We start from the raw sequence: 14,174 nt of genomic DNA on the forward strand, positions 1-14,174 counted from the left end.
GGCCGATTTTTGTGTTTTTAGTACAGATGGGGTTTCACCATGTTGGCCGGGCTGGTCTCGAACTCCTGACCTCAAGTGATCTGCCCGCCTCAGCCTCCCAAAGTGCTAGGATTACAGGCGTGACCCACTGCACCTGGCCATGCCTGTCTTTCTTATTCCTGCTCTAGAGTCAGCCCTGGTTCTGCCTCTTTTCACCTTGCACGAGTCACCTCCAAACCTGTTTCTTCTGTAAAATAAACAGAATAGTATCTGCCTTGCAGGGATATTGTGAAGATTAAATAATTCTTTTAATATGCACATCATGCAGGAGGCACTTGATACACAGTAGTGTCCTTTTCCCTCCTCCCTTCTCCTACTGTTGCAGACTGCATCTCTGGTCTTCCTGAGGGCCAGGCCACTCCAAAGTAGTTTATAGCCACAGCCCTGGTCAGACCAACCCATTGCTGCTTCCGGACTTTGATGTGCCCTGGGGTTTCCGAGGCCAGAAGCCAGTCCAAGCTGACCGAAGGAGGCACCTTGAGACTGAGGCTGCAGAAGGCCCCAAAACACAGTGGCTTTTGTGTGTGTGTTTTTCCCATCTCTTATTTATTTATTTAGAGATGGAGTCTCACTCTGCTGCCCAGGCTGGAGTACAGTGGTGCGATATTGGCTCACTCAACCTCCGCCTCACTGCAACCTCTGCCTCCCAGGTTCAGGCGATTCTCGTGCCTCAGCCTCCCGAGTAGCTGGGATTACAGACGTGCACCACCATGCCTGGCTAATTTTTGTATTTTTAGTAGAGACGGGGTTTCACCATGTTGCCCAGGCTGGTCTCAAACTCCTGACCTCAGGTGATCCACAGGCTTCGGCCTCCCCAAGTGCTGGGATTACAGGCGTGAGTCACCATGTCCCTGCCTCCCATCTTTTATTTTGCACAGGTTTGATTGCCTTGTGGGAATAGTCCAGGGGTCAGGACAGTCAAACTTCATCAATCCAGACTCACTAGTTTGGAATTCATACCTTTCTATAGTTAACGAAGGATTTACATTAGATATAATGATGCTCCAGGATGGCAAAGGGTGTCAGTTAAGATCTACCCACGTTTATTCCCTCTAAGACCCAACTTACTCTGTTAAATAAAAAGGAATGTATTGGTCACCTAAGTGAAAATTCTGGCTTTAAGCACAACCAGATTCAGAACTCAACATCATCAGGGCAGCAGCTCTGCTTTCTACTGTGTTGGCATCAGTCTGAGACTTTGCATGGCAGCAAGATGGCAGCCTCTCACATTCAGGACCACTAGAGATGCAAGTCTCTTTTCCAGGAGCCCCAGCAAAACTTATGGTTCATTTTGATGAGATACTATTATCTCATTAAAATATATGAGATACTATTATTATATCAAAATGAGATACTATTATCTCAAAACTCATGGCTCATTTTGATGAGATACTAGCTGGGTCACAGGCCTAGGTCTGAAGCAATCACTGAGGCCAGGAGAAGGTAACTCACTAATTGGCTTGGGCCTGAGTCAATGCTCTACTTGTAGAGTGTGTGGGTGGCAGTCAGTCAGCTTTCCAAGACCAATGAGAGTGGGAAAGGGAGTTGGTTCCCCAGAGAGGAAATTGAGGTATGGTACCAGGAGGGTGAATGAACCCTGGGTGACAAGAACAACAGATGGCCTTATCCAAAGGAAATCGATGGCCAAAGAACTAATAGGACAAATATTTTTCTAGCCCTTTAAAAATATAATTGATGTGCTACTTTTAAATCCCTACAGACCTCTGATAGGCAATATATTATGGGCTCATTTGGGATAGCCTGCACTTGCTCAAGAATAAAACTGTGGCCGGGCGCGGTGGCTCAAGCCTGTAATCCCAGCACTTTGGGAGGCCGAGACAGGCGGATCACGAGGTCAGGAGATCGAGACCATCCTGGCTAACACGGTGAAACCCCGTCTCTACTAAAAAAATACAAAAAAGCTAGCCGGGCGAGGTGGCAGGCGCCTGTAGTCCCAGCTACTTGGGAGGCTGAGGCAGGAGAATGGCGTGAACCCGGGAGGCGGAGCTTGCAGTGAGCCGAGATCCCGCCACTGCACTCCAGCCTGGGCGACAGAGCAAGACTTGGTCTCAAAAAAAAAAAAAAAAAAAAAAAAAAGAATAAAACTGCATCTTTAAAGCAGCCTGCGATCCATGCTTCCAATAAATTGAGACTGGCCTCCCTGACCCACCAGTGGGCAGTTTGACTAAACTAACCAATGTCACTAGCGATGGCTGGAAAGCCTGGCAGCACCACATGCTGTTTTCACTGGGGTCCTCCTTTGGCCAAACGGGGTTAGAGCAAAGTTTGATTCCAGTGGCCCCACCCCTTGACATGGTCAAAGCTCCTGCCCTTGAATCCCTAGTGATTTCTCTTTCACCACCCTCCCCTAACTCACTACTAAAACCTGCTCTTAGGGAGGCTTTGTTATCAGTCATTTGCACATAGGTATGAATAAGTTTCAAGTTTAGACTCTCTCAGGATCATCTGTACTTTAAATAAAACGCAAGGCAGCTGGGCGCGATGGCTCACACCTGTAATCCCAGCACTTTGGGAGATCAAGGTGGGCGGATCACCTGAGGTCAGGAGTTTAAGACCAGCCTGGCCAACATGGTGAAACCCTGTCTCTACTACTAATACAAAAATATTAGTGGCGCGTGCCTGTAATCCCAGCTACTCGGGAGGCTGAGGCAGGAGAATCACTTGAACCTGGGAGGTGGACGTAGTAGCGGTGAGCCGAGATTGCACCACAGAACCTCAGCCTGGGAGACAAGAGCGAAACTCTGTCTCAAAACAACAACAACAACAACAACAACAACAATGCAAGGCACTGTCCTTTCTACTCCACTAACCTCAAAAGGTATTTCTGGGGAAACAGCAAATGGGACTCCCTGAATTCAAGCAACAAATGTCCACAACCTTCTTTGAAACCCCCAACTCATCCACAATGTCTTGTCAATGCATTTTTTTTTCCCTCAAGTCTAATTTCATTCTCTTTTTGCTGACATTCAACTATTACCCTCTACTGTGATAGGGAAGTTTCTTGTATCCTTGTACCCCTTTATTTACTCAACAAACTCTTCTCCAGCACCCACCATATCTTAAATACTTGGGTATACAAAGACTGCCTAGTCACTGTCCTCAAGGAGCTTGCAGTTGAATTTTAATGCAGGAAACCAAATTTTTTATTTGTCTGTCTGTTTGTTTATTTATTTATTTATTGAGATGGAGTCTCTATTTATTGAGATGGAGTCTCTCTCTGTCACCAGGCTGGAGTGCAGTGGCACAATCTAGGCTCACTGCAACCTCTGCCTCCTGGATTCAAGTGATTCTCCTGCCTCAGCCTCCTGAGTAGCTGGGACTACAGGCGCACACCACCACACCCGGCTAATTTTTGTATTTTTAGTAGATAGGGGGTTTCACCATGTTGGCCAGGATGGTCTCGATCTCCTGACCTCAGGTGATCCACCCGCCTCGGCCTTCCAAAGTGCTGGGATTACAGGTGTGAGCCACCGCGCCCGGCCTAATTTCCAGATTTTTAACACAAGCAAAGTCTAGCCCAGTGGCTGATATAAAGTAAGTATTCAATAAATGTTGCTTCCCCTTTTCAGGGCTGCAGTATGTGGGCACTACAGCAGAACACTGGAAATTTTCAAAAAACCCTTTCCAGGTGGACAACGGCACCAGCCAGAGTGGGCGGAGATGGTGGTTTCTATCTTTACTTGGGAATGTCATGATTTGTTTTGGATGCTCCAAATGTCAGGTTGGAGAAGCATGCAAAGGAGAGGGGCTTATTCTAACCAGATCAGGGCTAGAGGCAGCCCAGGACACTGTCTCCATGGTGCACAGCTCCAGACAGTTTGGAAACACACAGAAACCCATCCAGAGGCAGGAGATTGACAAAGGCAAAAATAAACAAAGGCCAAGAGATGGAAAACTCATGAGGTGGGGCACAGTGGAGAGGAGGGTAGTGGGGAGAGAGAAAAGTGGGGGCCGTGGAGGGGGCTTAGAGGGGTGTGGTCCTGTTTTTGTGTGAGCTAAATCCAGCCCCAGGGCCTAAGAATCACCATGGCAACGGGATGAATGCTGCTGACTCCATGCCAACACAAACCTCCTGGGCTTAGCAGGAATGGGCTCAGATGCGATGGGGCCACGTTCTCAAGAAAAATATCTGAATCAGGCTGTTTAAATCACAAACTCTCCACCTCTCTCCCGGTTTTGTAGGCAATCAGTGTTTAATGAAATGAACAGAAATGACATGGAACCACTTCCCCTACTCTCTCTCTCTCTCATACACACGTGCACTTATTCCCATAGAGCAAAACTCTTTCCCTTTCTGGTAGAAACTGACAGCTCATGGGATGCTGCACATTTTCAGAAGCGAGGACCTCACCTGTGAGAGGTTCCCCCTTACAATGGCATTAGTGACAGAGGACAGATGGGGTTGCTTTTCACAAGACCTAAGGTAGCTGGGGGCCCCTATGAGGTGGCTCCAACTAAACCACTTTTACCTTTCCCAGAGCGGCTTGGCCTATGGGATCTCCCTGAGATTTAGGGTTGGTGCTAAATAGAATGTTCAGTCTTGTGTAGGGCTTGTCTCCTTTCTGCTTCTCCATTCCCAGGTACCCAGAGGTCTCACACTATCCCCTAGTACACTAGTCCAGCACTAACTCATCCATTAGACATAGGAGGCACAGTGCCTAAGGCCCACATTGCAAAAATGTTTTGACTTCTTTTAAAATTAGAAGAAAAAAACTTTTAAGTGGAAGAAAATGGTTTAGTACATATTAATATATTCATCTTTATATCAATGCAGTAATAAAATATAATTTTAAAGAGTTTTTTATGGAGGAAAGGGGGCCCAGAAAGGCAAAAGTGCCCGGGACCCATGGAAGTCATAATGTGGCCCTGCCCTAGTCTTCCCTCCTGCCCACTCAAACCCTCTAGACTCCAGAGTTTTCCTTCCCCTATATCAAAACGTACCTGCTACCTCATGTCCCTCCACTAACCCTGGAGCTCCTGGAGGGCAAGACAATTCTTTGTGTATCCTCTGTGCCCACAGTCATATCAGGTATTGCGTTACCATTTCTTCTTTTTGCGGGGAGGAGGGTTGGAGGTGGGATATATGGGGTGGAGCAGACAATTCAGAAAAAAAAAGACAAGGCTAGTTTTGAAACAAATATTGCCAGAATGAGAGGCCCACTCCTCAGCCCTGCTCTCTAGAAGTAAGCTAATGTGACAGCAGAGTCAAGCCAAAGCAGGGGTTCTTCACTTGAGACATATGGCCAGGTCTCGGGGAGCAGAGAATTCCTGGAAACTGCAAAAACTTCCCATCTATGCAGTCTGACTTTGTCCACATCCCCTATACTGAACTCCACTGAAACTGTTCCTGAGTTTGCCAATATCTCCAATCCAGTAAATCCAACAGACACTTCTCAGGTATAACCCTGGTTTCTCAGCACCTTTTGACACTGCTCATCTAGCCCTCCTCTTTGGCTTCCATGACACTTTGCTATCTCAGTCTCCTCCTATTTCTCTGGTCACTACTACTGTCTCCTTTGCAGGCTCTCTGCTCTGTTGGGCCCTTAAAAATAAGTAATAATAATAGCAGCAACTGATACTTATCAGTGATTTACTCTGCACTGGGCACTACAAAAGCATCAATCCTTTTAATCCTCAAAGTAATCCTAGATCTGTTCTCCAACCACCAGCTACAGTGATTCTTCTAAAAACCGTATCTCATCATTTCCTTGCTTAGAACCTTCTAATAGCTTTCCTCTGCCCACAGTTTTTAAAGTCTTTCAAGATCTGGTCCCTGCCTACATCTTCAGCCTGATTTCTCATCACTGCCTCTTCCTTTACAACCCGCCTGCTTTTAGCTTCTCCAAGAACTTCAGATCTTTGCATGTGCTGTTCCTACTGCCTGAAACATTTTTCTTCCACTGTTTAGCCTAGAACCAATTCCTCTGAGGGAAGGAGACTGGTTATGTGATTGACACTGAAATCAGTCTGCCAGGTTCAACTCCCCGCTCTGCCACATCCTAGCAATAAAACCTTGGGCAAGCTATTAAATTCTCTGGGACTGGCTGGACATGGTGGCTCACACCTGTAATTGGGAGGCTGAGGGTGGATCACTTGAGGTCAGAAGTTCGAGACCAGCCTGGTCAACAAGGCAAAACCATGTCTCTACTAAAAATATAAAAATGGCCAGGCATGGTGGCTCACACCTGTAATCCCAGTACTTTGGGAGGCCAAGGTGAGCAGATCACTTGAGGCCAGGAGGTCATGACCAGCCTGGCCAACATGGAAAAACCCTATCTCTACTAAAAACACAAAAATTAGCCAAGTGCGGTGGCATGTGCCTATAATCCCAGCTACTCAGGAGGCTAAGGCAGGAGAATCGCTTGAACCCAGGAGGCAGAGGTTGCAGTGAGCCGGAGGTTGCAGTGAACCGAGATTGCACCACTGCACTCTAGCCTGGGTGACAGAGTGAGATTCCATCTCAAAAAAAAAAAAAAAAGAAAGAAAGAAAATAAAAATACAAAAATTAGCCAGGCATGGTGGCGTGTGCCTGTAATCCCAGCTACAGGGAGGCTAAGGCAGGAAAACTGCTTGAACCCGGGAGGCAGAGGTTGCAGTGAGCCAAGATTGCACCACTGCACTTCAGCCTGGGTGACAGAGCGAGACTCCGTCTCAAAAAAAAAAAAAAAAAGTGGATAAGGCCTATTGTGAAAATTGATCAGTATAGTAAGGTGCCTTGCAATGTTACATGTGTCACCTGAGTATTTTCTGACCCTAGACCATGTTAGGACTTCTTGCCAAGTATTTCCCTCAACTTTATAATACCATAAACTCCCAACTTCACTCTTGAAATGTTTGTCCATCTGCCCACCTTGCCAGGCTGGCAGCTCTGTGAAAGCAGGGGCTTTCTGACTTTGATCCTGCTCATATTCCTAGTGCCTAGCATACAGTAGGTACTCAGTTTGTTAAGTCGTTAACTAGAAATCCAACACCTCCTAGATATCATATCCTGGTGATATATGCTCTCCAGCAAAAAGCTAGTTTGAACAAGGAAGGATGGAAGATAAGGTTTTTAACGATAAGGCATACAGGGCAGACTCATGCTGAGGCTGAAAGCATTCACAAAGGCAACTTAAATCATTAAGAAAATATCTTTATTTATTTTGAAATGTTCCAATAATCAATGTAAAAACTGTGGTAGTGGCTCTTTCACAACTTTACAAATTATAGAAAAATTATTTTTCACCTTCTTTGCAGAAATCTCACTCCCAAATTGTACAGGGCTCTATTATGGCTAAAACCCAGCAGGAAGAAGGGAGCAGAGAATATAGCAAGCAGGGCTCTGGCTCTCTGGGTGGCCAGAAGGCTTTTCCTACACATTAAGCCCAGGTTGAGTCCCAAAGACCTGTGACCCCCTCTGAAGGAGGCTCCATTCACATGGTTCTGTGGCACACTGAGGCAGGCCTCTATCTCGAAGGCCAGTAGGCCACAGAAGGCCTGAAAGCATGGCACTCGTGGTTGCAGGCCACAGTCAAGGCAGCTTTGTGAGAATGAGAACAGGAGGCAAGCCTATAGTTCAAATCCCTTTCTCTAAAACACAGCCAGGAAAGAGGCTGTGGACACTGGCCAAACAGTGCACTAGGTTTAGAAATTTCCCCCTTTTACTCAGCTCACAAAGACTAATTTGTCAAACAGCTATTAAAAAAAAAAAAAATCAGAAAACAAACACTTGGTTCCATTTCAGCTGTAATCAGCAGTTGGTAATTTTTAGAAAAAGATGACTTGAGTTGCTCATTCAGTCTGTATTTTTTGTCAGGCCCCTAACTCCTTTCTTTCCCATCCATAGTTTTTTGGGGAGGCGGGGAGGTACAGCTCTAGGAGAAGGCTGTTTGTTGATTTGAGAAAACTGTTAAAATGTTTTGCACTCACATACAAAGGCTGATGGAATTCAAAAATGATCCCACTGATTTTTATGAGAAACATGACTGTTCCTCTTGGGTGTCTCAAGTCAAAACAAGGCAACCGCCTAGTGATTTATAGTTCCCACATTTTCCGCCTTCCAGAAGGCATTAGAGAAAGGGCCAACCTCCGCCAGCAGAGATTGTAAACACACCACTGACAGCTTGGACACTTTGTTTTTAAATGCAGCAGGGCTTTTTCCTTTGGCCCTGGCTGAAAAGCCAACTCCCTAGGACAGTTTAAGAAGGAGCAGATGGAAGCGCTCCCCTAAAACCTAAGAGTGAGGGACTAGTAGTCCCCGTTGACTGGAGTGTGGCTAGGAACATCATCAAAGGCAATCGATACATTTAGGACATATGAAAATTGTCCTGTGGTTCCCCAACTGTTGGCCCCTAGGCTCAACCCAGCTGGACATGAGGCATAGGAGGTACAGAACAAGTTACCATAAGGCACATAGTTGAGGTAGCCCCCACACCAGGCCCAGAAAGATTATCTTTTTGCACGATTCCAAAAGTGTTGGAAAGCAGAGGAGTTGATGACACTCACTATGAGCAGCAGCAGCAGATACAGGGATATCATGACGGTAAACCAATGGCTGGAAAACCAGGAGAGCTGGCTCGAAGCCCTGTTTAAGAGGGAAAAAAGAGTGGTGTTGGCAAAAAGAGAAAAACACTTTTTTTTTAAGTGTGTACAACAAGTCTGGCTCAAAGAAGACAAAATGATGAATTTCATCCTCTGCCTGAGCCATGAAATGAAGCTTCGTGCCTCCTCGCTCAAGAAACCTAGGGCTGTTTGCCCAGGCACTGACACGCCTTTCAACAGGATATTTTCTAAATGCGCAAAGACAGCTATGCAATGAGCTCATCCTCATCTTCCCGTTTGCAGCTCCTCTTTTACCATTTACAACCCATCTTGATATCTATAACAATGACCTAGCTCAGGGTGTCTGCCCAGATGATGGCAGGTGGCAGGTTATTTAGCTAAAGTCTTTTCACTTTTAGACACATGCAGATATAAATCCAAGCTGGGGAAATCCTCTTTGGCCCACTAGGAGATGATCTAAACCACCCAAGTGTGCACTAAAGAGAGGCTCCAGGGAGAAGTGGGAAAGGAATGGAATTTTCAAGGATAAAAAGTCAGATGATTTTAAACCAAAGCATGATGTCACCCGGACCCAGGCAACTTATGTCGATTTCCCAAATTTGGGCAGGGGTCTAGAGGAGACTTTACTGGTTTATGAAGTCTGGAAGTATGGAAACCACTGGTGTGTACAAGCAGGAGTGGGGATTATTTAAAGTGACCCCTTCTCCTGTCATATCTACTCACCTGCTGCTGGCCCCTGCAAGAAGCACCAGCATGGATTCCAACAATGCAACAAAATCTCAAGAGTGGCCCCAAACCCTGGTGAGCCCCACACATACTCCCACACTGCAGAGATGGAACTAGGCATCCGCCAAAGCTGATAAGGTCTGAAGGCCCACATCTGCTATTGAGTTCAATGCTCTCATTTTAGAGATAAAGATGAAGCATCTCAGGTCCAGAGAGGGGCAGTCGGTGGTTCAGCAGCCACTGTGGGAAGCTACTGAGCCAGCCTGTGCACAATCCCACTCAGTGTCCACTTACTGCCCTGCCTCTCAGCTTAACCTCATCAGTGGGTCTCAGACTGCAATCATGGGCCTAGTGGCTAAGGGGCCACACTGTTTAGGGCAGCCAATTTGGACTCAGTCAGTCCCTCATGCTATTTGTGTTTACCAATCTTTCTCTCTTCTCACTGGAATATAGTTCTCTTAGGGTCGAGACCACATCTTCTTCAGCTCTTATCTCTCACCCCTCACTGTGTCCAGCATGGTGCTTTACATACTTAACCCCTAGCGGAAGTCTAAGGCTGGGGGAGGGGAGGCTAATACCTACAACAACTAAGAAAATCAGCACTCTGAATACAGCCATTAGTTGTTCTCCTGGACCTTACCTCTTGGGTGGCTTCTGTGAATACACCAGGAGGTACTTCACTCGCAGGAGCTGGTTATTGGTGACCACAAAGTATTTGGGAGGGATGTCTCCCCCTTCACTATGTTTGATTCTCGCTCGTCTGCGGTCTATCTCCTTGGAATCTGAATAAGGAGAGTAAAACACACCTTCACTGGGGGGAAATAGAACTAAGGAAGCACATTATGAATAGAAGTAAGTCAAGCCTCCTGGTGCTGAGGGGGAAGAAAGCCTGGCAGGCTGAGGAACAGACCTGTGTGTGCATAAAGCAGCACTGAAAAAACTAGAGAATCTGGCAGGCAGGCAAATGGGAGGCGGAAAAAAGGAGTAGGAAAATATAAGAGAAAGAAGGAAGAAAAAACAAAGCTCAACTGAGTGGGGAGAGCAGAAGGAAGAAGTAAATTGATGGCCATAGCAAAGAAATACGCTGGGACTGGGAGCTAGGAACAGGACTTGATCTGAACACGCTTCTTAACAGCATTTTATACATATATATATATATCTTTTTTTTTCTTTTTGAGATGGAGTCTCACTTTTGTTGTCCAGGCTAGAGTGCAACATCGCAGTCTCGGCTTACTACAACATCCACCTCCCAGGTTCAAGCAATTCTTGTGCCTCAGCCTTCCAAGAAGCTGGGATTACAGGCGCCTGCCACCACTCCCGGCTAATTTTTGTATTTTCAGTAGAAACGGGGTTTCGGCCGGGCGCGGTGGCTCAAGCCTGTAATCCCAGCACTTTGGGAGGCCGAGACGGGCGGATCACAAGGTCAGGAGATCGAGACCATCCTGGCTAACACGGTGAAACCCCGTCTCTACTAAAAAAATACAAAAAACTAGCCAGGCAAGGTGGCGGGCCCCTGTCGTCCCAGCTACTCGGGAGGCTGAGGCAGGAGAATGGCGTGAACCCGGGAGGCGGAGCTTGCAGTGAACTGAGATCCGGCCACTGCACTCCAGCCTGGGCGACAGAACGAGACTCTGTCTCAAAAAAAAAAAAAAAAAAAAAAGAAACGGGTTTTCACCATGTTGGCCAGGCTGGTCTCAAACTCCTGACACCTCAGGTGATCGGCCTGCCTCAGCCTCCCAAAGTGCTGGGATTACAGGCGTGAGCCACTGCACCCGGCCTTAACAGGCATTTTAAATGAACCATTCTGGATTTGAGGTTCTTAGAACATTTATCTTCCACCCTTCGTACCAAGACTTGTTTTAAAACAAACAAATAACCCTTTTCTTTTAGTAACACAAAAAAGCTCTACAAAAAACAAAGATGACCAAAGCTGCGTGACAGCAGAGGTTGGAAGATTTTGTTGTTTAATGTCACGGTTTGCAAACTTCCTAAGAATTATAAATGCAAATATCCATGCCGTCTGGTTTGGAGGGTGGTGTCAGACCTGGGCCTGCATCTCAGAATTCCAGTTGTTTTACATTAGAGGCCAGAACACTTTTCTGAATTCTCTTGGAACCAACAAGCCAGATCTTTCTTTTTTTTTTTTTTTTTTTGAAGTCTTGCTCTGTTGCCCAGGCTAGAGTGCAGTGGCACAATCTTGGCTCACTGCAACCTCTGCCTCCTGGGATCAAGTGAGTTTCATGCCTCAGTCCCCCAAGTAGCTGGGACCACAGGCACATGCCACCACACCCGGCTCATGTTTTTATTTTAGTAGAGAGGGTGTTTCACCACGTTGGCCAGGTTGGTCATGAACTTCTGACCTCAGGTGATCCGCCCGACTTGGCCTCCCAAAGTGCTGGGATTACAGGCGTGAGCCACCGTGCCTGGCCCCAATAAGCCAGCTCTGGAGACTGGAATGACAGTGCTGTAACTCTTCTGCCTTTGAGGAGAGCCACACAGTGGTGGGGGGAGACAAGGCGAACAGTCTCAGGGACACAGTAGGGGAGTGGGAGGAGGTAGCTGGCTAGTCATCACTCTGGAGAGCCCAGGACTCCCCAGCACCTTGGCTGCCCTTCACATCCTGGAGGGCTCTGGCACACGCCAGTGTAGATTGGAGGGTCTGGACCCAGCGCCCTTTGCTTCATTTAGCAAATATTTATTGAATATCAAGTACGTACCAAGGCTTTCTGCTGATACCAGGTGCCCAAGAATGAATGAGACCTCATTCCTACCTTCAAGGGGCCCATGCTCTGGCCTCATCATTCACTTTTTTAAAAACATAAAATCTCTCCTCCTCCCGCAAAGCTTTCCCTGGCTGTTTGGACCCACCATGATTACCACTTCCTCTGAGCTGTCTCTGTGGACCTCATCAGCCTCCTTACCTGGCACCCCCTACCTACCCCCTTGTAGCGAATGGTCTCCATTGTGTGTTCAATCTCTAAGAAAACTGCTCACTCCCTGGGCAGGACTCTGTCCGGCACTGCCCCGGATCCAACCCAACCCTTGGGCATGCAATGGGTGCTCTACCCAACAGCTGGGCCAGCAAGAGCCTGCACACCCAACAGAAGCCTGTAACCCAGGTCTGGGCCAAGTGCTCACTCACCCTTCTTCTTGGTTTGGCACTTGACGTCCGGATGGTCAATGACCTCACACACGGCCACACAGCTAAGGATGGGGCCAAGGAGGCTGTGCTGCCACCCGTGGCCGTGGGGGCTATATATGAGGGCCAGGCTCAAGTCACTGGTGAGGTAGGTCCCCTCTCCGAACAAGGATGTCTGCAATAGCAAGGCCAATGGAAAAGAAACACAGATGAGTGAATGTACAGTGGCACGACAAGACGACACAGGTCTCTCTTCAAGAGTTGTAAACACAGAATTTATAACCCCCAACTTTGTCCCCCAACAAGACACAGGATCAAATAATCCTGTGATATCATCTTAGGGTTATTACTAAACACATTCCTGCCTGACAACAGTTTAACTGATTGTGGATTTGGCCATCTGGCCTGGCAAACTAGCAGTTCCTTGTGGTCAAGGCTGAGTGAGAAAAGCATAGGTATAAGCATCCAAACCGACCTCGGTTTGAATCCTCCAGCAAGTGGCAAGTTATATAAACTCTCTGTGTCTCAGTTTCTAGATCTACAAAATAATGTTACTAGTAGCTCCTTTACAAGGTTGCCAGTGAGGATTAAATGAGGCAATATACATAAAAGAGTGGGACACCTGGCACATGTAAATAAATGAGGGGCCAGCACTCCATTGCAGGCTTTTATGTTCTAGTATATAAAGTAATTCCTGTTACATGAATGCAGTAAGCATGGTTACTCTGATGGGCTTGAAATGCAAAGTCACACCCTTAGGTACAGGGAAGGGGTCCCACCTGAGAAGGGAGGTAATCTGAGTAATTACTTGGAAAATAAATGAGTCTCTCACAAATAAAGAAAAACAAAAATTAAAAATAAATACATTAGAAATTAGTCTCAGGCTGGGCGTGGTGGCTCAAGCCTGTAATCCCAGCACTTTGGGAGGCCGAGACAGGTGGATCACGAGGTCAGGAGATTGACACCATCCTGGCTAACACGGTGAAACCCCGTCTCTACTAAAAAAATACAAAAAACTAGCCGGGCGAGGTGGCGGGCGCCTGTAGTCCCAGCTACTCGGGAGGCTGAGGCAGGAGAATGGCGTAAACCCGGGAGGCGGAGTTTGCAGTGAGCTGAGATCCAGCCACAGCACTCCAGCCTGGGCGGCAGAGCGAGACTCCATATCAAAAAAAAAAAAAAAAAAAAGAAATGAGTCTCTTAGATCAGAAACTACAACCAGATGAGGGAGGCCTACATGCAGGGCAAGGTACGTCTTACTCTTTGTATTGGTGTTGACCAAGAAAACATCTAAAAATCTAGGCAGCATCTCCCTAGTGGTGCCCTCCATGAGGAAGCATGCCAGGTGAAGGACCTGTAACTTGAGGCTACAGCAGGCATAGTGAACACATCTTTGCCCATGGTAGATGACCAATAATCAACCACAATCTCCAACACAGTAATATCAAGCATGGCACTTATTCCTAATGATCCAGAATCCTCAACTGAACATTCCAGGTAGCTGCTACCAATGAATGGACACTGACACTCAAGTTGAAATTCATCTGCTATCCCTGGGCCACACGATCAGTATCTCAAGATGATAAGCGGACTTGAATAGCTCACAGAAGAATATCTTGGCCAGGCGCGGTGGCTCAAGCCTGTAATCCCAGCACTTTGGGAGGCCGAGACGGGCAGATCACGAGGTCAGGAGATCGAGACCATCCTGGCT

The 14,174-nt window shown here is 47.0% G+C and overlaps 1 protein-coding gene across 1 annotated transcript in view; it reads right to left on the minus strand.

Annotated features, from left to right (window-relative positions):
- Nucleotides 1-14,174, minus strand: part of PARP16 (poly (ADP-ribose) polymerase family, member 16) — a 64,893-nt gene that overhangs the window by 26,143 nt on the left and 24,576 nt on the right. The window contains exons 5-7 of the mRNA XM_011969308.1: nt 12,470-12,641; nt 9,968-10,109; nt 8,545-8,623 (exon numbers count right to left, since the gene is read on the minus strand). Coding sequence (XP_011824698.1) covers nt 8,545-8,623; nt 9,968-10,109; nt 12,470-12,641 — 393 coding nt within the window. The remainder of the gene's footprint in view (nt 1-8,544; nt 8,624-9,967; nt 10,110-12,469; nt 12,642-14,174) is intronic.

The sequence above is a fragment of the Mandrillus leucophaeus genome, unplaced genomic scaffold (genome assembly GCF_000951045.1).
Source record: "Mandrillus leucophaeus isolate KB7577 unplaced genomic scaffold, Mleu.le_1.0 Scaffold12, whole genome shotgun sequence".
NCBI classification, from domain to species: domain Eukaryota; kingdom Metazoa; phylum Chordata; class Mammalia; order Primates; family Cercopithecidae; genus Mandrillus; species Mandrillus leucophaeus.